General features: G+C 50.0%; 1 protein-coding gene across 1 annotated transcript in view; it reads right to left on the reverse strand.

Annotated features, from left to right (window-relative positions):
* Positions 1 to 21,238, reverse strand: part of RUVBL1 (RuvB like AAA ATPase 1) — a 35,842-nt gene that overhangs the window by 8,237 nt on the left and 6,367 nt on the right. The window contains exons 3-8 of the mRNA XM_082639166.1: positions 17,413 to 17,545; positions 9,403 to 9,554; positions 6,187 to 6,276; positions 5,268 to 5,417; positions 3,550 to 3,613; positions 2,286 to 2,484 (exon numbers count right to left, since the gene is read on the reverse strand). Of these exons, the coding sequence (XP_082495292.1) occupies positions 2,286 to 2,484; positions 3,550 to 3,613; positions 5,268 to 5,417; positions 6,187 to 6,276; positions 9,403 to 9,554; positions 17,413 to 17,545 (788 nt within the window). The remainder of the gene's footprint in view (positions 1 to 2,285; positions 2,485 to 3,549; positions 3,614 to 5,267; positions 5,418 to 6,186; positions 6,277 to 9,402; positions 9,555 to 17,412; positions 17,546 to 21,238) is intronic.

A 21,238-nucleotide genomic window follows, 5' to 3' on the forward strand; every position in this document is an offset into this window, starting at 1 on the left:
TATGTTATATACATTTTACCACAATGAAAAAATTCAAAAAAATAATAAAATGCTTCATTAATAATTGTTAAATATAATATTTAGGGCTTCCCTGGTGGCGCAGTGGTTGAGAGTCTGCCTGCTGATGCAGGGGACATGGGTTCGTGCCCCGGTCCGGGAGGATCCCACATGCCGCGGAGCGGCTGGGCCCGTGAGCCATGGCTGCTGAGCCTGTGCGTCCGGAGCCTGTGCTCCGCAACAGGACAGGCCACAACAGTGAGAGGCCCGTGTACCGCAAAAAAAAAAAAAAAGAATTATTAAGATGAAATTCTATCATGATTCAAATTTTAGTATATTTGGTATATCTGTACTCTTCATATTAAACAAAATAACCTTTAAAAACTACATTTAATTTTTAGTTATTTACTTCTATTTAAGCTGTATGTCTCTCCTTGTTTTAGGTCCTATTTAGGAATTCTCTTGCGAAATGTTTAAAAGACCTCAACTTGCCATCTTAAAATATCCCCAACTCTCTAACACTCAAGATAAATTAACTTCTATTCAGACATAATAAATATAAAAAGTCTAAAGAAGAAAAGATTAGAGGAAAAAACACAAAAGAACAGAATTTATAAGAAAATGTTAAAAATTTTTTCTTATAGTTTTGAGTCCATAAAAGTAAAAATTTAAACAAAAAAACTCTGCTTAAAGACTGCTAAGCATTTTTCAGGAATTAAAGACCAAAGACTTTGGAAATTTGTCCAAGCTATGAACCTTAGGTACACAGTTCCTTTCAGACAACGTGTTAGTGAAAAATGGTTTCTGGAAATCACATCCCTCTGGACGGGGTTGGGATCAAGTTTCCCAGGCCCCACTGGGCGAGCTGAGATCAAAGCCACCTTTCTATGCACTTGTTTTTTCCCCTAGATAGGACGAGACTAAGAGAAGGACTCTGATCCTAAGAGATCTTGGTCCTGCCCTAAGCTGCCTGGCTCTGCCAGCCTGGATCTGCTGGGCCTGAGACGGAGGGACGTCTATCAGCAGAGCTCCCTCAGTAGGGGGCGCCATCCGTCCAGGCTGAGCCCTTCCGCCAGCTGTCAGACTGAAGCCAGGCGGGCCTGACCAAAGCAAAGTCCAGAAAACTGACAGGGCCTGTGCGGCAGGGACACCAGGCTCACCAGGCCACGTGTCCAGTTTCCAGATGCTGCCCAGGTAGCCAGGCTCCAGCTGGCTGAAACTGGTACAAGCTGCCTGCCCTCTAAGATTGCAGAAGACACCTGTGATGATGACAGGCAGTGGTCTTGTCAAGACAGCATTACAGGGATTCAAAGAGGGGATGCAAGATGCTGCCGCCACAGGCACTTGCATCGTGCACACAAATCCTCTTGCTGAGCGAGAGTCATCACCTGAGCAGGGGGCCTCCCCACAGCCAGCATCATGGCTTCTGTATCAGCTCAGAGGAGACAAGGCTCCTCCGAAGCAGGTCTAGGTGAACCAGCAGTCCAGGCTCCCCACTAGCTCTGGGTCCAGCTCTGTGTTGAGACCCTCACGGCCTTGGGGTCTCTTTCCAGATTCCTGCACGCCCCTGCTGCCAGAAGCTCGTGGCCTCCGGGGTTCTGCTGCCCCCACTACTGTGCTGCAGACTTAAACAGGGCTCTGTACCACCCCCTCATGCCCTAGCACTGCAGAGACCAGGCCCCAACACTCAAGGGAGTGCAGAAAACCAGTGAGCCAACTACTGAGCACATCGGTGCTTAGGCTCGAGAGCTGAAAAGAGGGCAAGTCTTCTGGGATCCCTTCTTGAAGGGGGGCCTAAGGGGGCTGGGTGGGGGGAGGTGCCCGTGTGGCTCCAAGAATGTCTGGGCCAGAAAGAAATGACTGGTTTCACTGTCAGAGGCCTGGGTTCTCATCCTATCTTTATGACCAGGGGCACACCACGCTGTCATTCTGTTTCCTCTCTGGAAAGTGAAGGCAAGACAGACACCTCCTGGAGCTCGGAGGGCGTCAAAGTTAACACAGGCCATGTCGCCAAGGGCTGGCCCATCTGACCTTACCTTTGCCCACTCCAACCCGATGACCAAGACACACCCCGGTGGAACCCCAGTCACCACGAGGAGGCCCTCATATGCAGAAACAGGGTGGCTGCTGCGCTGGTGACCGTGACGGAGTGAAGTCAAGCCACTCTGCTTCTCTCGAAGTGAGCACGACCACCGCTCACCCTCACCCTGACTCACGACGCTGCGGGATGGAAGCGATCCTGGAGGAGCAAACGAGCCTGCGCAGAGGGTGGGACAGCCTCACGGTACCTGACGACACAGTTGCCTCGGTTGGACGCAAAGATGACGATGGGGGCGATGGAAGACTCCAGTGCCCGGTGCAGGTAGGTGAAGCACTCGATGTCCAGCATGTGGACCTCATCAACGAACAGCACACCCGGAACCAGCTCCGCCACACCCTGGTCGATGTACTTGTTCACCACCTTGTTAATCTCCCCTCGGAGTTTATCTAGGAGTCGGCAAGCGTGGACAGGCAGGGTCAGTGCCAGGTGCGGAGGCTGCCACCTTTCTCTTCTCTTCCACCCGAACTCAGTCCAAGCCCAAGTTCAGGGCCGGGTTTGACTGCTGGCTCTGTGACCCCACAGGCAGGCTACAGCCCCACTCCAGGCTTCAGTTTCATCTGAAAATAGGGTTAACTTTACCTAAAAGTCACAAAATTGGCTGCCTCCCCTAAAGTTGTGTTTTGTTAAGTTTGTAAAGGGCTTTTAGGACATTCTGCACGTCTGTCACACTCCCCACCAGGCCTTATTATCTCACACCCCCAACCCAGGAAGAAGGGAGGTTTCATATGCAAATTTCCCTGTGCAGCACTCCGTGAATGACCCTTTCTCTTGGCCCTGTGCGACAAAGCTTCGTTAATTAACTTTCAATCAAGTGCCTGGAGGAAGGAACAGGGTGCGTGCAGAATCCTCTCCGGAGGGAAACCTGTGAGGAATGGCAGGTTCTGAGAGGCACCATCTCCGAGCTCTAAGAGGGACAGAGCCTCTCAAAAGCTGAATAACCGTCCAAGGTTACAGTTCTCATTGTCCAAACCAGCGCCTGTACTAACAGCAGGAGGGAGCAGCCCACAAACCCAGCACCTTCCACCACAGCCATGAAGCGGGGATGGTCAAGGCTGTGTTAAGATAAGGACGCTGCTCTAGGCGACTCTAATAGAAAGGGCTCAGATCATGCCACTGGCTGAAACTTTAAAGAAAACAGAGCTTTAATGTTTAACATTTTCAGGTGACAAAGCTATAGGTGGTAATTAGAAAAAAGAGGGGCGTACCAGTTAGCAAGGGGAGCAGGTAAACTACAGGCCCACGAGGGGCAGCCACACTCCCGCCTCGCCTGGGGACTCCATGCGCTGCAGAAGCAACGTGACCCGTGACAGCCTCCATCTGTGGGATGAGCGCAAGGACACCGAGGACAGCCACACACTGTCAGGCTGGAGGAGTGCGCCTCCCGACGCACTCGCCAGGTTGGGGACGGGGTCCGTCAGACCCCAGGCCCCCAGCTCTGCTTCTTCTCTCACCTGTGATCTCCGTTTTCTTTGGCTTCATGAGCTGGCCCATCATGGACAGGATGTCTTGTCCCCCCTGCAGAGAAGACTCAGGAATCAGTCCTGCTTCCTAAGGCAGCTGCAAATGCCTCATCGCCACCCCCCAACCCCAGTGCCCCTCGTCAACTGCCCCACGTCAGTTCGTCAACTCGACAGGGGTCCTGAGATGTGGAGACCCTGGGCACCTGCACTGGAAGCCTGAGGAGCTTCTCACCACAGAGGAGTTTTTAAGAGGTTCCCCCGAGCGGCCAGAATCAAACAAAATGCCTTTGTGGGAAGAACAAGCTCTGTGGGGCCGACCCGCCCCCAACCCCGGCCGTGTCTCTTCCCAGTCCCAGACGCCTTCACCCCACAGGCCTGCCAACCCTTCCCTGGGCATCCAGCTCTTCTGGACTCAATTCGAGTCCACCTGTCAGGAACCACAGTCTGTTCCCTGGGAAGCCCCTCCGTGGAGCGTCTGACCCCAACACTGTCCCGCTGCTCCAGCCCCCTGGGGACAGACGCATGGACTCGTGTCCCCTGCCTCCTCTCACTAGGCCCGGCTACCAGACTTGCTCGGAGCCCAGGGCCCGTCCCTGCAGCTGGCCGACCCCTCGCAGGCTCACCAGCTGCTGCACCCACCTGCCAGCCCCTCACAGTGCAGGTAGCAAGCAGTCAACATTTCGTGATCGCCTGCTGTTTCCAGGCCCTGGGTCACAGGCGCTGCCTGAATGTTCAACAGTGAAAGGGAGCTAATGTTTCCCGAATACTTGCCGGGCCAGGTAGGAAGTATCATGCCCTTTTCACAGAGGAGCGAACTCAAAATCAGAGAGCCCTAAATCACAAAAACCTGAAGACCCGAAGTGACTGTCGGCCAAGCCCACAGTGTTGGAGCCACACAATCCCGGACTCCACTTTGGCGAGACTCATCAGGCGAGTGACTCCCAGCAGGCTGGTTTGGGGACTGCCGTTCCACAAACTGGGGGGAGATTCTTCAGCAATCTCTCTGCCAAGGCTCCAAGGGACAACACCCATGGATCAAATTTCAGGTTAGAAAGCCTATTCCCTTGTTGGTGAAGAGGTGGCCTCTTTTAGGACGAAGAGGAAACCAAACCCAAAGACCACCAGCAGGGAAGAGTCGGGTTCTCTGAATTGCACATTTCCCAGAGATGGCATAAAATCATCCTGTGCTTTCCCCACATTTTATTAGTCAGGACACAAGCATCCATCTTCTACTCGCATAAGGAGCAGGGTCAGTTCCAGCTCAAAGCTATAAAACTGGAGATTCTGCTAAGCAGGGGGAAGACACAGCTTTGTCAGGCTCCCTAAAATCCTGCAAAGGGCTCAAAGAACACTCCTGCCCTCTGCCACTCACACCCAGAGCAGCCCAGGCCCGAGCCGAGTGCTGGAGAGAAGCCAGGGAGAAGCTGGCCAGCTCGGGGGGGCCAGAGGCTGGGCTGGGAGGAGGAACAATACGCAGGAAACCATCTGTGACTAGAGCGTTTGAATTGCAACAAAGGAGCCCCTCGTAGCTCTTGTCCACGTTAATTGCTGAACATTACAGACAGAAAAGGACTGCCTGCCCTAAGCAGCAGCAGCAAGACTGACAGTTCATCCCGGAGCGTCCAGCACACGAAAGGCTCCCGCGCCAGCAGGGCCGCCAGCAGGGCCGCCAGCAGGGCCAGCTTCCCGGCGGTAGCTGGGGGCAGTACCTGGGGCCGTGCGTTGGCCACGTCCAAGTCATGCAAGGTCACGTCCTGGATGATTTCCTTCTTCTTGTGCACGTCCCCCTTGGGCAAGGGGACGTACTCTTCAGCTTCAAGGTCGAATTCGGTGGCGTAGGTATCACACCTGCCCTGCCTCTGCAGAGAGACCAAAACCTGAGTGCCTGGCGAGCTCCACTGCCAAGTCCCCAAGCGGCACAGGGTGAGATAAAAGTCTCAGGTCCCACTGCGGCCTGACAGCCGCCTTGACAAACTGCAAACATGGCCTCTGCTTCCCTGCTGCCAAGAGAAGGAGCTATCTGCCCATCGCTGGGTTCCAAAACCCGGCTGAAAACACCCGATACTCTCTCCCAGAATCTTCCCCCTCTTTCTCTTAACTGTATGCAATTCCCGATAAAGGGCAAATCCAGTAGATTAACTGGAGACGGAGGGGCTGTTCAGACTCTTTTGTAGGTGGGTGATTTATTGTATGATATGAAGTATTATGCTCATCCATTAAACAGTGAGGAACTCTGTACAGGACACTGGAAATCAGATATAAAAAGAATGCCAACTAATGCAGCATTCCTTTCCACATGCATATATCTTGGGAAGAAAATACCAAAGAGATAAAAGGAAGATTAAATACCCTGCACATTTCAATTTGAAAATGACTACAGTTGCTTTGCTTCCTCACCATTCTCCCCCTCTAAACAGGTTTTAGGATTTTTCTCACAGACTGTCTGTTTTAATCATGAGAAGGTTAAAGAATGCAGATAAAGGAAAAGCAAACTTGACTAAATGTAAAGGGGCAACTGCTGACCTTCCGTCAGCATCGCAGCAGACACAGTGCCCCTTCCCACACACCCCGGACCCCCTGAAGAAAGAAAGCCACTTCCTGGCTACCTGGGTCTCCTCGTGGCATTACCTTCACGGCCCCACTGTTGGCTTCGATGTAAATCACATCTCCAGCTTCTACTCGCTCTTTCTGCAAACTTTCAAAAATGCTGGGGTCCAGCTTAAAAAAAAAAAAAAAAAAAAAAGTGAACCAGAGAACTATAATCCACGTTGTATTTATTTCTGATATACTGTAAGGTAGTTTCCTCTATGAGAGCTGAGGTAGCTAAAGACCGTATGGAGGGGGAGAGGGAGAGAGAGGGGGAGGGGGAGAGGGAGAGAGAGAGAGAAAGAGGGAGGGAGGGAGGGAGGGAGGGAGAGGGAGTGTGTGAGTGTGTGTGTGTGTGTGTGTCTGACCGCTTCCAGGTGAGGCCCATACTGTCCACGGGACCAGAGACCCTAACACCCCCTCTTGAGATTGCTTTCCCTGCTTCAATCCTTCGCGCTCCCCACGTCGGGCCGGGGTGGAAGTTCTGCACCGGAAGCCCGGACACAACCTGCTCACTCTCCATGGCTGCCCTCTGCGGGCCTGTGGTTTTAGACACGGCTCTCTGAGCTCCAGTTTCCTCATCTGTGTAACAGCAGCCAGCCGTGAGCACACCATAGATGTGTACAATTCAAAGAAAACATAGAAGCAGGATCTTTCCCAAGCCGGTCCATTCAAATCCCAGTGTTTGCTCCCTTGGGCCCACCTGTTTCCATCTCCAGAAAAAGGGAAAGTAGCATGTTTCGGGATCATCCAGAGTCAGGCCCCCTCAGGTGATCAATACTCTGGGACAGCATCGTTTGTACAGTCAGTGTTTAGAAATGTTTCTCTCAGTTAAATTTCAAGGGGAGCTATTACTCTCAACTCTCAAACAAAATTAAAGAGTAAAAACTTGCCAGGACTCAGTAGAAAAAGCAAGACATAAAAGAACACATACTGTATGATTCTATTTATATGAAATGTTCAGAAAAGGCAAATATATAGACAGAAAGTAGATCAGGCATGAGGTTTCTTTTTGCAGTAATGAAAATGTTCTAAATTGGATTGTGATGATAGCTGTACAACTCTGTAAACCGATTAAAATTCCTTGAGCTGTACACATCAAATGGGTGAATTTTACTAAAAATGAGACCTCAATGAAGTTGTTACAGAGAGTAACCACAGAGGGAACCCAGAGCTCTATCTCCCTGGTGGGATGGGCCCGACGGCTCCTGGACCCCTGCCATGAGCATGAGGACGGGGGCTGGCAGGCCCCTACCGCAGGGCTGGGATGAGGGAGGCTCTCCATAAAGATGGCGGTACTTCCTCCTCCACACTTAAATATTCACCCAGTATTTGAACTCCATCTATCCAAACAGCTTGTACATATGCTCAAAGTGGCTGGAAGTACTCAGTTTGGAAGCAAAACATTCACCCTTTTGTTATTTTCTTAAAGAAACTGTGCAAAACAGCTGTATGGGTAGCTAAAATTTAAACTGCGTATCTTATTTTATATATCCTATATTGGATAGTACACCTTTTTTTTTTTTTTTTGCCTCCAGCATTTTTATATCAGTTAATTTCCCAAATGAAGTGACTGAAGATGTAATTACTGGAAAGGTGGTAGACCCTACTAAGAAATCTAATTACTACAGAATGGGAGAGATGAAGGGGGAGGGGTTTAAGAGAGGTATTTGCAGAGGCAGGCTCCTGAGATGGAAACACTGTTAGGATAAAGAAAAATGGTCCTTTGAAGAAGTGACATTTTTATGATCTCCATAAAGCAGTGACCAAGAAACCACCTTACAGAATCAAAGAACAATAAAATCACAGAGGAGAGCAAAGATGGGGAAATTATATGGTCAATCTACCACAGTTTACAGATAGGGAGGCCCAGAGAGCTCAACTGACTTCTAAAGGTCACACAGCAAGTTGGAGGGCAGAAAGCATAGTGGTTAGGACTCAGAGAGTCCGCCCTGCCACTAACTAGCTGTGTGATCCGAGGATGACTGCTTAACCTCCTCACGAGCCTCAGTTCTTTTATCTGTAAAATGAAGGAAATTATACACATACACACACACACACCCACACACACACACACACACAGATTTGCTGATGCACTTGGCCCAGGGCCTGGCACATACAATCAATAAGTGAGAGCTGTGAAGAAAAGGTTATTCATTGTTATTAATAAGGCAAAGCCACAATCAGGCTGCCCCATCTCACAACAACATCAACAGCTACCACTTCTTAGGTAACTGGGTGCCACACCCAAAGCTACAACTTTTATCCTCACAGTAACTCTGTAGATAGGCAATTATTATTCCCAAGTAACAGATGAAACTATCGCTCAGAGATGAAGTCACTGCAGAAGGCCACACTGCAGTGAGCGGCAGAGACTCCAAACCCATGCTCCCCGCCCGGCGTCCCTGCTGTCCGCCTCCTCAAGGCTTACAGGACAGGAGTGAGAGGATCACCCAGGGCCTTCCCCACTGCCACCGCCACACTCTCTCCGGGACCCTGGCCTGAGCAGAACCGACCACTGAAGCCACCTCGGGTTAATAGTGCCTGACACACAAAAGGGACTGCAGCCGGGACTCTGTGTTGGGCCACTGGGGAGTCCGCTGTCATCACTCTTCAACTCTTACCAGATCCCTTAGTGCTGCTTTTCCTGTGAGCACGAGCACTGGAACTGAACCGTCAATGCCCAGGCCTGTGACACACGGTCACTGTGTGGGACACAGAATGGCACCACACAGCTCAGGTCCTAACATACACAACTCCCTCGGCAACAAGAAGAAAAGAAGAGGGCTTCCCTGGTGGCACAGTGGTTAAGAATCCGCCTGCCAATGCAGGGCACATGGGTTCGAGCCCTGGACCGGGAAGATCCCACATGCCGTGAAGCAACTAAGCCCGTGCACCACAATTACTGAGCCTGCACTCTAGAGCCCATGAGCCACAACTACTGAAGCCCGAACGCCTAGAGCCCGTGCTCTGCAACAAGAGAAGCCACTGCAATGAGAAGCCCGCGCACCGCAACGCAGAGTAGTCCCTGCTCTGCACAACTAGAGAAAGCTCGCGCGCGGCAACAAAGACCCAACGGAACCAAAAATAAATAAATGAATAAATAAATAAAAAGGAGAGAAGAAGAGTCGCATCTTTACTGAGTCCTCCGTGTGCCAGCCCTGCCCCACACGTGACTCCGTCGGCCCTGTGCATAGACAGGTCACGCCGCACGGGGCGATCCTGGGGCAGCGCGACGGCCCACGAGCAGGCACTCACTTTCAGCTGCTTGGTCCCCTTGGCTGTCTTGAGCCCTATGATCACGTGGCTGATGGTCTTGCCGTAGCCCCCCATGGGGTTCTCCGTCTCACATGGGGTGAGCTCCGTGACCTCGCCTTCGTATACCTCCTTGGTCTCCTTTATCCGCAGCCCTGGAAGAGACAGACGGCAGATGAATGAGCCCTGGTGAGAAGTGCAACTCCCTCTCGTTCTTTTAACAGCCATTTTAGCCATAAAACCTCCACGTTATAAGAACCAACAAGTCAGCCTCACCCGTATGTAACCCTGGGTGGGGAAGCACTGCCCACACACACGTAGTGGAGGAGCTGCTCGGAACGCAGAGAACTGTTCTATTTCACCTTCTCAAAGGGACCTTCTAGGTTCAGATCTAGCACTAGACACACAGGCCATCGTTCCTCAGAATTGTTTCAGACAATGCTACCCCTCTGAGGGGGTGAAATTTAGCTGAAGCCTCTGATCCTGTCTCTGAGCCCAAACCATCCTACTCCGCTAGAGCAACAGCTACATGGGCCTTTGTTTCCTGCATTTCTGACTCGAAGGAAATTTTTAAAACCAGTGGAGTAACTCACCACACCCCTTCTGACACCATCAGGCCTGAGCAAGGCATAGGATAATAATGAGAGGTCCGTGCTGAGAGCAAGGGACAGCCGCCCCGCCAGGCAGCTGGGCCCCGGCTGGTCGTCACTGCGCACCCCAAGAAGAAACACCCAGCTGCCATTCACGAGTTGTAGCAGGTTGTTCTACAACTCTTTGCAATTCATCTCCAAAGCAAACCGCCCCCAATAATAAAGGATATACAGTTCTTAGATTAGAATACTGTAAATGAAGGCAAACTTCTCTCTCCTGTTCTAAACATCACCCACATTAGCTGTTCAGTAAACGTTTGTTTTTTAGAAGATGGCCTCAGTGCCCTCAAGTATAACGTTTTTGCTGCCGGAAGCATCCTTCCCTCCCTTTGGCCTCACAGACTTCCAGGTAGAGACTTGCCGGCTCTACAAAGCTGCCCTGACACAACCCTTCCTTCTTCCTCACCCTCCGGTCACCACCTGGCACCCTGCGTCTCCCCCTGCCGGGCGGGACCTGCAGCGCCGAGCAGCCCCCGCGAGACTGTCAACACCCGGGCTGAAGGCTCAGCCCCACAGGCACACGTGAATGGACGGGCCAAAGAAGTCACTTAGGGGTTGAGGGGGTGTCATCAGGCAGACCATCCAACACCCAAGAAATCTGCCTGTGGATGTGCCTGCAAGTTCTGTATAAGGCCCACGATCTCTTAGGAGGGCGCCACGGGATGCTACAGCCCCTGCACCGCGGCACCCCCGAACTCAGCACGAAAACCCAGGCCTTGTCTGGATCAGACGTTTTTTCCCCTCCAAGTCGATACAGGCATGTCTCTGCCTGCTGGCCCGGGGGACAAGAAGAGTAGCTAGAGGTGGTATAAGGAGCTTCTGGAGTTCTAGTAAGGTCTGTTTCTTGATCCGGGTGCTGGTTACATGAGTGTGTTGACTTTATGAAAACTCACCAAGCTCCACAGTTACGATTTATGCTCCTTTCTGTGTGTACGCACGTTGTGCTTCAATAACATATACAGTAACTTGAGAAAAAGAGGAAACTGGGTTTTTCTAACAAAGCAATGATAATCATTAGTAACTGAAGTTTTCTTAAAATAGGAAGACAAATGCACATCACCACCCCAGCTTCCCTGAAAATACACATAGCACATACACACTCCAGCACAGGCTCTAATTCCCAAAGTCCAGGTCAAGGGACACAAATGGCTTCCTCTGAAACCACAGCCATGCCACAGGAAAGTTAACAGCTATGAAGTCTGTTTTCAGAGGATTCTGAAAACTTCAACAAGAAAGCCATTCTAAGTCACTGTGCCTGCCACCAGCTCAAAGGTGAGGAGGGAAGCATCCTTGGGTCAGATCAGGTGAAGCTGGGTACAGAAGGCACCCCCAGGGGACAGACCACACCACCAACAATAAACTAAGAATCAAGCTGCAGCAGCTCTTCGCCCTTAGAAGCGGCCCCCCACCCGGCCCAGAGGGTTGGGGCCGGCAGACAGCAGGAGGGTCGTCAGCCCCGAAGCAGCCGTGGAAGGACTCCGTCTCCGCTTCGCAGATGCAACCGTCAGCACCAGCGGTGAGGCGGAGAGTCTATCCCTCTTCAGGGTGGACCCAGGACTGGGGTCCGAGTCTCCAGGACCCGTTTCCTCCGACCCTACTGCAGGGCCTTTCTCATGAACCTTGCCCTGTCCTTTCCCTTCCAGTTAGCATGTGCCCACGGCGCTCATCACCCCCTTTCTGCCAGTGCTTGAGTACGACCCCCGTCTCTATCTAGTTTGTATTTTGCCCAAAGGTAAAAATAGAAACATAAGGGAAACACAGATTTAAAAGACAGAAGACACTTCCCAACCAATCTATTATGTAGACCTTTATTTGTATCCTGATTTGCATAATACTACTATAAAAGAAACATATTATGACACTTACGGGACAACCTGAAATGTGCAGATTAACTAGATATGTGATGATATTAAAGAATTTACTGTTAATTTTTTCTAGGTATGAAAATGGTATTTTTTTAAGTCCTTCTCTTCCAGAGATACATAACTGAAATATTTATAGATATGAAAGCAGCTCTGCACTCAGATGGGACCATGGGGGAGGTCATCGTACCACTTGACCCCTTCTTGGGTACTTGATACTTTCCAAAATAAAAATTTTAACAATGGAAAAAGAAAAGACAACAAAATACTACTCTACAACCTCCAGAATCACTAAAACTAAAAATACTGACAGTACCAAGAGCTGGTAAGGATGCAGAACAGAAGGAAAGCTCACACTGCCGGCGGCAGTGTGAGTTGGTTTAGCAACAGCATGGTATTTGTTATCTCCTAAAGTTGACTACATGAACAGCTGTGACCCTGCAATTCAGCTCCGAGGTATATACCCAAGAGGCCTGCATGCACATGTGCACCAAGGGACACGGCCAGCGACAGTCACGCAGCATCATTCTTAGTTGCCAAACACTGGGAAAACTCCCATGTCTACCTGCAGTGGGAGAGGTGAGTGCATTGTGGTGTATTCACACAATAGAACACCATGGAGCGATGAGAAACGATTACGGCTACCCGCAGCCATAGGGCTGACGCTCACAAATGGAAGGAGAGATGTAACCATACAGATGCTCTGGGGTATTGGCAAGAACCTCTTTCTTGATTGGGTGCTAGTTTCATGGGTTTTCAATTTATAATAACCCACCGAGGTATACACTGATGTTCCGTGCACTCTTCTGTATTTGTGCACCAAACTACGAAGTCACTTTAAAAAGAAATACCTAAGTAAATAATAACAGTGGGCCCGGGCAGGAGAGGAACACTGCTGGCTTAAGTTGAGGGAGCACTGCTCCACACCTCCACTGGACCCAGTCACAGTTCTCACCCTGCAGACTCACCTGAAAGCTTCTGTAATTCCTCCCTCCTCGACTGCACTCAGACCATTTGCCTCCGAATCTCAAGGGTTGGGACCCTGTCATCTCTATGGGTTTAAAGCTCCCCAGTCATCTCTATGGGTTTAAAGCTCCCAAGATGATTCCAATGTACAGCCCCAGCTGAGAGACACTCATCTAAAGAATGAGTGAAGAACTCTGTTCTGCTCGGGACGTGGAGCTGTACACTACCCTGAGGGTGGGCAGCCCCATAATGGTCTGGGTGTCCTCACCACCAAGCCACCTCTGTCCTAAGAGGGAAATATCCCAGGGCACAGAGAAACACTGCCCGTGGTTCAGACACGCTCAGTCACTTCCCACCTTCAAACCAGGCCATTATCCTATCACTGGGTTGTTTGCCTTCTTTCCCCAGAAACCCAATCAGGACAAAGACTCTCAGATATTAAAGTTAAGGAAAAGTTTTACTCTACCTTCCTTTAATCTGATCACCTACAAATGGAAGTCTTGGAATAGTCCCAAAAGAGAGGCTGCATTTCATTTCTACCTTACCTAATGCTTAGTTCCTGAATATCAAGACAAAAATTTTCCAAACAACATGAATTTTGACAACAGAAGATTGTGACAAAATTGGAAATTACTGTACTTTTAAAATTAACTTTGATTTTTTTTTTAAATCAAAACTTTTATATCCCACATAGATAAGTTCCTTCAAATGGAATGCTTCCCTCTATTTACTGGCAGACGACTGTAACACGAAATTCCTTGAGTAGGGGAAGAAAGGCATTCCCGTCTCTCACTAACCCCCATATTTGTTTAGAAGTTGCTCTGTGCTGACAAGCAGGCAGGGGATGTGGGTGACGGACAATGAGACCGGCTGTTAGCCAGGAAAAGGGTCGGGCTGGTGCTATCTCCGGCAATGACATCGTGAACGACACAGGTTTCATCTGCTGGCTCAGGTTTCTAAATCCCTGACAGGGACCTTCATCGCGTCAAGGAAATAGCACAGACTCCTTGCTTTTTATTTCTGGTCAGCTTACCACTTCCTCCCCACCCCCTCTGCCACTTCACAGGAATTCAAAGGCAGAGGAAGATGGGCAGGGTTCCTTTTTGAAGAGAGTCAATGGCCTGTCTTTTTTTTTTTTTTTTTTTTTTTTGCTGTACGCGGGCCTCTCACTGCTGTGGCCTCTCCCGCCGCGGAGCACAGGCTCCGGACACACAGGCTCCGCGGCCATGGCTCGCGGGCCCAGCCGCTCCGCGGCATGCGGGATCCTCCGGGATCGGGGCACGAACCCGTGTCCCCTGCATCGGCAGGCGGACTCCCAACCACTGCGCCACCAGGGAAGCCCTGGCCTGTCTTTTTATTCTGTGTCAGGATCCAGAAATTTCTCTTCACCTTGCTGCCATCAAAAGAACCGCATTGTCTCGTCCCCTCAAAGATGGCAAATCACAAAACAGAACCCCAGGAAATTTATCTCTAGTTTTTCAAATTTTACAGCATTTAAGTTAACTTTAAGCAACCCAAACATATGCATTCATGTAAAGGTGAATTTTGTCATCTTTTATCAATGTCAGAAAAAAAAATACATATATATATATTTATATATATATATATATATATATATATATATATATGTATGTGTGTGTTTTTTTTAATTTTTGGCTGCATTGGGTCTTCGCTGCTGCGTGCGGGCTCTCTCTAGTTGCAATGAGCGGGGGCCACCCTTCGTCATGGTGTATGGGCCTCCCACTGCAGTGGCCTCTCTTGTTGCAGAGCATGGGCTCCAGGCACGCGGGCTTCAGTAGTTGTGGCACGTGGGCAGTGAGCCATTTCCACTGTTATTCCAGATACAACACAACGAGCTGAACCTCACAAAGATAAAGCTGGTAAAGAAGCAAGACACAGCACCTAAAGTAGGTTCCGTTCAGATAAAGTTTATAAAAGGGGCAAAACTAAGCCACACTGCTTAGGACGCACACACGGGTGTACAGGGTTGACTGCCACAGAAGCCACCGCCACACCACTCTTGCGCTCTGTGGGGGACATGTAGGAGAAGTGAGGGGCTATGACCTGGGAGGGCACGAGCCATGTCTGTGGTGCCGCCCATGCTCTTGTTCCTTGAGTTGAATGGTGACTGCATGAGCATCTACTTCATTATTGTTAAACTATAGGTATTTTTACACTTTTCTATGTGTATGTTATATGTCAGTTTAAAATAGGCACAAAAAAAAGAAATCCAGTGTTTCAAGGTAAAAAATATTTCCAGTAGGAAATACTTTGCAGTTCAAAAAAATCCAGAACTTAGCCTATGGACAGAGTGCACAGTCTCTGGTTTCTAAACCAACCTCTAACAAGAGTCCCAAAGTCCAGTGCTCACAGGGCCCTGGCAGGGACTCTAAGGCAGCAGAGCGAGTCCCACGAGGAGACCGGGGCGAGCTGGTGCAGGCCGCTCTGCTAGGGAGGGTGCCTGCTTCGCCTGGACCACCGCGGCTGCCAGGGAACAAAAGCTTCTTTCATTTTATGGGACATCTCCCAATTTCCAAATACTGGCAACTCACTCAAAAGTTATTAAAAAACACTGTGTAAACCAAACAACATCTGTCTATCGACCAGACACAGACTGAGGGCTAGAGGCCTCTGTTTTCTTCTACCTGCTTCAAAGTGCACCCGTTCTCTCACTCAGAAAAACGCCACGGAGCACCCACCGTGGGCCAGGAACTGGGGCTACACTGATGAACACGGCCCGCTACACCCGCAGTGACATTCAACAGACGCCCAGCCTGCTCCTCCCCACGCTTCCCACCTCCAAGCCCGGCAGCGCCTGGCACTCATCCTCACCTCCTCTCTCTTCTCTCTCTTCCAGCCCCACATCTAATCTCTCAGGAAATCCTATCAGCTCCACCACCCCACCAGACCCAGAATCCAACCGCTTCTCCCACCCCCAGCTCCACCGCGCCGGCCGACGCACCACCACCTTTTGCCCAGACTCCTCGTGGGCTCCCTGCTTCTGCCCTCACTCTCCACACCCAGCCAGAGGGATTCCACTCTCCCACTGCTTCTCCCTTCATTTCGCACCACGTAGAATGCAAAGCCCTACCATGTTCTAAGGCCCTACGTGACCACACCCTTCCATTAGACTCCACCATTCTCGAGGAAAGAATTCTGGGCTTAGACAAATCTACCCTTTCTTTAACTTTCATAATTTCCTTGAAGTTTTCTAGTAAGTTTCCTTCTTGAGAATACTTACCTTGTTTTTTGTTTGTTTTTTAATAAATTTATTTTATTTATTTTTGGCTGCACTGGGTCTTAGTTGCTGCGTGCAGGCTTTGTCTAGTTGCGGTGAGCGGGGGCTACTCTCTGTTGCGGTGCGCGGGCTTCTCACTGCAGTGACTCCTCTTGTTGGGAGCACGGGCTCTAGGTGTGCAGGCTTCAGTAGTTGTGGCACGCGGGCCCAGTAGTTGTGGCTCGTGAGCTCTAGAGCGCACGCTCAGTAGTTGTGGCGCACAGGCTTAGCTGCTCCGCAGCATGTGGGATCTTCCCAGACCAGGGCTCGAACCCGTGTCCCCTGCATTGGCAGGCGGATTCTCAACCCCTGCGTCACCAGGGAAGCCCCTTACCTTGTTTTGACAACCAGAGGGACTGTAAAATGACACAGGCACTCTGACAAGTGTTCATAACTTGTAACTCGGCAAGTATATCCTAGATATAGACGCTCACGTGTGCATTAAATATTTTTTCATAGCTTAACAGGAATGAGCTATGTCTACAAGTAGGTCTGAGGGAAACTAAGATTTCCCCAGAACTAGACCAGCAGGAATGGGGCCAGGAGAATGCCCCAGAAGTCCTGGCTGGCAAGAGGTACAAACTCAGGAGGGCGGCCATTTTCTGCTCACAGCACATGGTCAGAGCATGGGCTCCAGAGTCAGACAGGTGTAGGGTCAGACGGCAGGGCTGCTGCTACTTACTAGCTGGGTCACAGGAGGCAAGTTATTTAACTTTATGAGAGTCTGTTTCATCAGATGCAAAATGCAGACTGAGAATTTCCTCTTGGGGAGTGAAAGGCCACAGTTAGTGGCGGGCCTGGCACGTCACAGGCAGTCAGTACAGCAGCTCCAGGCCCTGCAGGGCTGGCACACCGTCCCACGTGGTTTCCTCGCTCGCTGACCGGCTCAGCGTGCAGGCCGGGCGTTCTGAGAGCACGACACTCAGTGCTGTTGGCGTGCGCCCAGAACTTGTCCAGTGGGCTGTCATCTCTAAAAGCACAGTAAGGCTCCCAGGAAAATCTGCTTTGTCAGATGAAGAACCGCAGCCCCACAGCTGGGCCCACACTGGCTGGTTGCTAAAGCGCTTCCATTGGAAAAGCTGGGTTTTTGTTTCGTTTGCAAAGTTACCACCAATGGTACCAAAAGAAACAGAGCAGTGCCACCAATACGCGTCCTAGAGGCGTTTTCGCAAGGAAGAGGCAGGTGAGGACGGGCCTCGGACAGGCATGGGCAGGGTCTTAGGCGCAGATGGGTAGTGGGTGCAGGCCGGGTACTCACCAATGGCCCTGCGGAAGTTCTCCATCAGCACTTCTGTCTTCTTGATCTCCGTGGAGTAAACTTCACTCCCCACCATCGGGCAGAATGGGACCTTACTACCCAGCTCCTGAGCAATAGCCAAGGCTAGAGCTGTCTACGGAAGAAAACAAAGGAAATGCACTTGTTTCACATTCTTGAAGTACAAATCAGGAACATATGCCATAAAAACGTTATTAACTAGGAACTGAAATTCTAGCCCTTTAGTTTTAATACAGTTTGCATGTTTCACAATAAACGTTTAATGACTTTTGTGGACAGTCGATTTCTAGCATAATGGTCCCTGTCATCACAACAGTTGTCACGACTGAGACTTGGCCAGTCCAGTTCCTGATGTTTCACATGCCCCTCCCACTCACCCTAGGAAGTGGACACCACTACTCTCCCCATTTCACAAATGAGAAAGCTGAGACACAGATTAAATAACATGTCCTTGGTACCATAATCTAGAAAATGGCACAGTGGAACCTTAAAGTCTGACAGCAGGGTTCCAGAGATCAGATTCCCATCAGAATAGTCAGTACAGTCTTCCAAAACTGTTCCCTCAGTGTCAAAACAGGGTTCGGACCTCGTCGCAGTACAACAGCACCACCGGGTCTTTGAGATACTGCTTTCTGTCTTTACAGACACAGGAAGGCACCAACTTACAACCCATCAGAAATCAATAATCAAGGAACAAATGACAGGATGTTCACTTTATGCTCAGTGGCCCCGCAAACCATGAAGAATGACACACAACCTAGGATTCTGAAGCTATGAACTGGTGAAGTTACACTTGAACATGCCCTAATAAACTACAAATGTAGTTCTGCTAAGATAACTACCATGGTCAAAGAGCAAGTGTGAAAAGCCAGTGCCTTAAAGCTGGGGCAGGACGGGGAAACACCACGGCCTTGTACTACGGTTTTCACCTTTCCTCAACTTTGACACGAGAACCCAGGTAAGGTCCCCAAGGAGTACAGGCTAAGGAAGAGAACAAGGCTGCTACTGAAGGATGACACGGATCTCCGAGACAGTTTTAAAACTGGCTCAGTAAAGCTTCCTCTTCTGTTCACTGCCCTTCTGGTGAGAGTTTAATCTTCAGCGCGACCCTGGGTACACGGCAAATCCCTGGTGCCTGACTTCCTCATCTGTCAAATCAAAGTCCTGGGTTAGATCACCGGTAGCAAACTGGTTGCCCACAGACTGCTCCTGTTTTGGCCTGCAGAGTCTCATGTGTGTTTTCTTTCTTTTTTGGCTGTGTTGGGTCTTCATTGCTGTGCACGGGTTTTCTCTAGTTGCGACGAGCAGGGGCTACTTTTCATTGTGGTGCGCGGGCTTCTCACTGCGGTGACTTCTCTTGTTGTGGAGCACGGGCTCTAGGCATGTGGGCTCAGTAGTTGTGGCGCACGAGTTTAGTTACTCCGTGGCATGTGGGATAGTCCCAGACCAGGGATTGAACCCATGTCCCCGGCATTGGCAGGCGGCTTCTTAACCACTGCACCACCAGGGAAGTCCTCATGTGTGTTTTTAAACTCAGTTGTTGCCCATTTTCTAATGTTGGGAAATTTCACATAAAAATACAGTTATTTAGCTTCTTCTGAGAAGCAAGAAGGTCTGGCCACAAGGGGCCCCTGTGACCACGTGGCAGCACTGGGAGTGGACATGTGGGCAGCTGCCTCCCCAGCAAGGGCTCGTGCAGGCTCCCGGGCACTTCACTCAGCCCCACTGCCCGTCTGAGTAGGCATCTGAGTCTGTGCCCTCAAGGCTGATACCTCCAAAGCTGTATTCTCTTGTATCCTAAGAGCGAAGGGAAAATCTCTGGAGCATAACGGGGCAGGTAGCAGCACACTGACACCAGGATCCCAGCAGGAGCCTCAGGCCAGCCACGCTCACCTTCTATCCAAACCCCGCCACCTTTCCAGTCGCTCCTCTTTCTCTTCCCCTGTCGCTACAGGCCCCAACTCCCCTCCCTCAGTTGTGAACTCCAAAGACAGTGCTGCGTCTGATTCAATGCAGACCCCCACCACTACCAAATACAGAAGAGATGATCGACATATTCCATTAAAATATGATAAATGCTTGGTTAAGAAATGCTTCAGGTGTGTCTAGCTCCCTCCATTTAAAGGCTCCCAGAAGGCTGGCATATGATGTGGCTACTGTGCAGACTATACCTACACCTACTATATAGGGCTGGATGACTTGCACGAGGGATCCCACTGAACTCTCCCAAGCAGCCTATGAACTTGATAATCTAGTTCATATTTTGTGAATTTAGAAACTGAAACTCAGAAATTTCCAGCTCACCCAAAGTCAAACAGTTAGCAAGCAGAAGGGTCAGGATGCAAACCCCAATCTCCAAGACCTATTTCTATGTGCCCACCCCCCATGCAAGTGGTACAAAAAAGAGGCTGTTGCCAAAACATTAAAAAACCTACTTTGTTTTCAACTTCATCCGAACACCTTTTTCTCAAACGCAAACACAAAGCCCCATTATTAAGAGTGTGTAGGGCTTCCCTGGTGGCGCAGTGGTTGAGAGTCCGCCTGCCGATGCAGGGGACACAGGTTCGTGCCCCGGTCTGGGAAGATCCCACATGCCGCGGAGCGGATGGGCCCGTGAGCCATGGCCGCTGAGCCTGCGCGTCTGGAGCCTGTGCTCCGCAACGGGAGAGGCCAGAACAGTGAGAGGCCCATGTACCGCCAAAAAAAAAAAAAAAAAAAAAAAAGAGTGTGCAGGCCTCCGGAGGGGAATGGCCATACTCTGAACAAGTACCACACTCCTGCCGGCCACTCAGTTAAGTTGTCTTAACCTTGAGGTCCATGGGTACAATGTTACAAAGGCAACAGAGACCCATGCTTCCAGCAAAGCGGCCACTAGAGCCACAGCCACTCCCTCCTGTTACAAAACATCTAGAATAAGTAAGTAGTCATGATAGACCCAAAGTAGTAAACTATCACTGCAAGGTAGTTTACCACTCTGAAAAGCTGGGCAGGTGTTTGACAGATGCCAGAAGCCCCTGGATAAAAAGGAGCCTTGAAGGGCACACATCAGTAGACAAGGTGGCCACAGAGAAAATCTCCCAGGGACAAAGACAAGCTTGTCCGTCTCACCACAGCTCTGGCTGAGGAAGTCTCACTAGCAGGCTCTCAAACAGATTAAGGATTGGTCTCTACACTGCCTGATGGCCAGAAAACCCAAGCCACAAAATTTCCTTCATGTGCCCTGTGTTGGCAGCACAGCAGGGGCCCTCCCAAGTCCTCTCAAGAAGCACTCGGCCCTAATCAAGAGATCAGGGAAGCCTCAGATTTGATCAAACATGAGTCCACAAGCAGATACAGGATACAAAATAAATAAGAAAGTATTTCACGAACAAGGAACAAGAGGCTATCAAAAATAGCCAGATTTGGGGACTTCCCTGGAGGCCCAGTGGTTAGGACTGCACACTTCCACTGCAGGGGGCATGGGTTCGATCCCTGGTCGGGGAACTAAGATCCTGCAAGCTGCATGGCACGGCCAAAACAAACAAACAAACAAATAAGCAAAAAACAGATTTTGAAGAAATGAAGAAATTAAAAATAATGAGTAGGGGAGGGAGGGGCTTCTTCATTACAAAAAAAAAAAAAAAAGCTAATATATGTAGAGGACACGACAGATTTAGAAAATCACCATTTTGCAACCACCAATGTGATAACTGATAAGGCAATGACCATCAATCAATGCTACAGCCATAGGGTAAAAGGATATCCAGGACATCTCAAAGTGTCACTTCCCAAATGATTATAAATTTCAGAGGGAACCAGTCCCCTCACA

Source organism: Mesoplodon mirus (genome assembly GCF_964341445.2).
Source record: "Mesoplodon mirus genome assembly, chromosome: 12".
Taxonomy (NCBI): Eukaryota; Metazoa; Chordata; class Mammalia; order Artiodactyla; family Ziphiidae; genus Mesoplodon; species Mesoplodon mirus.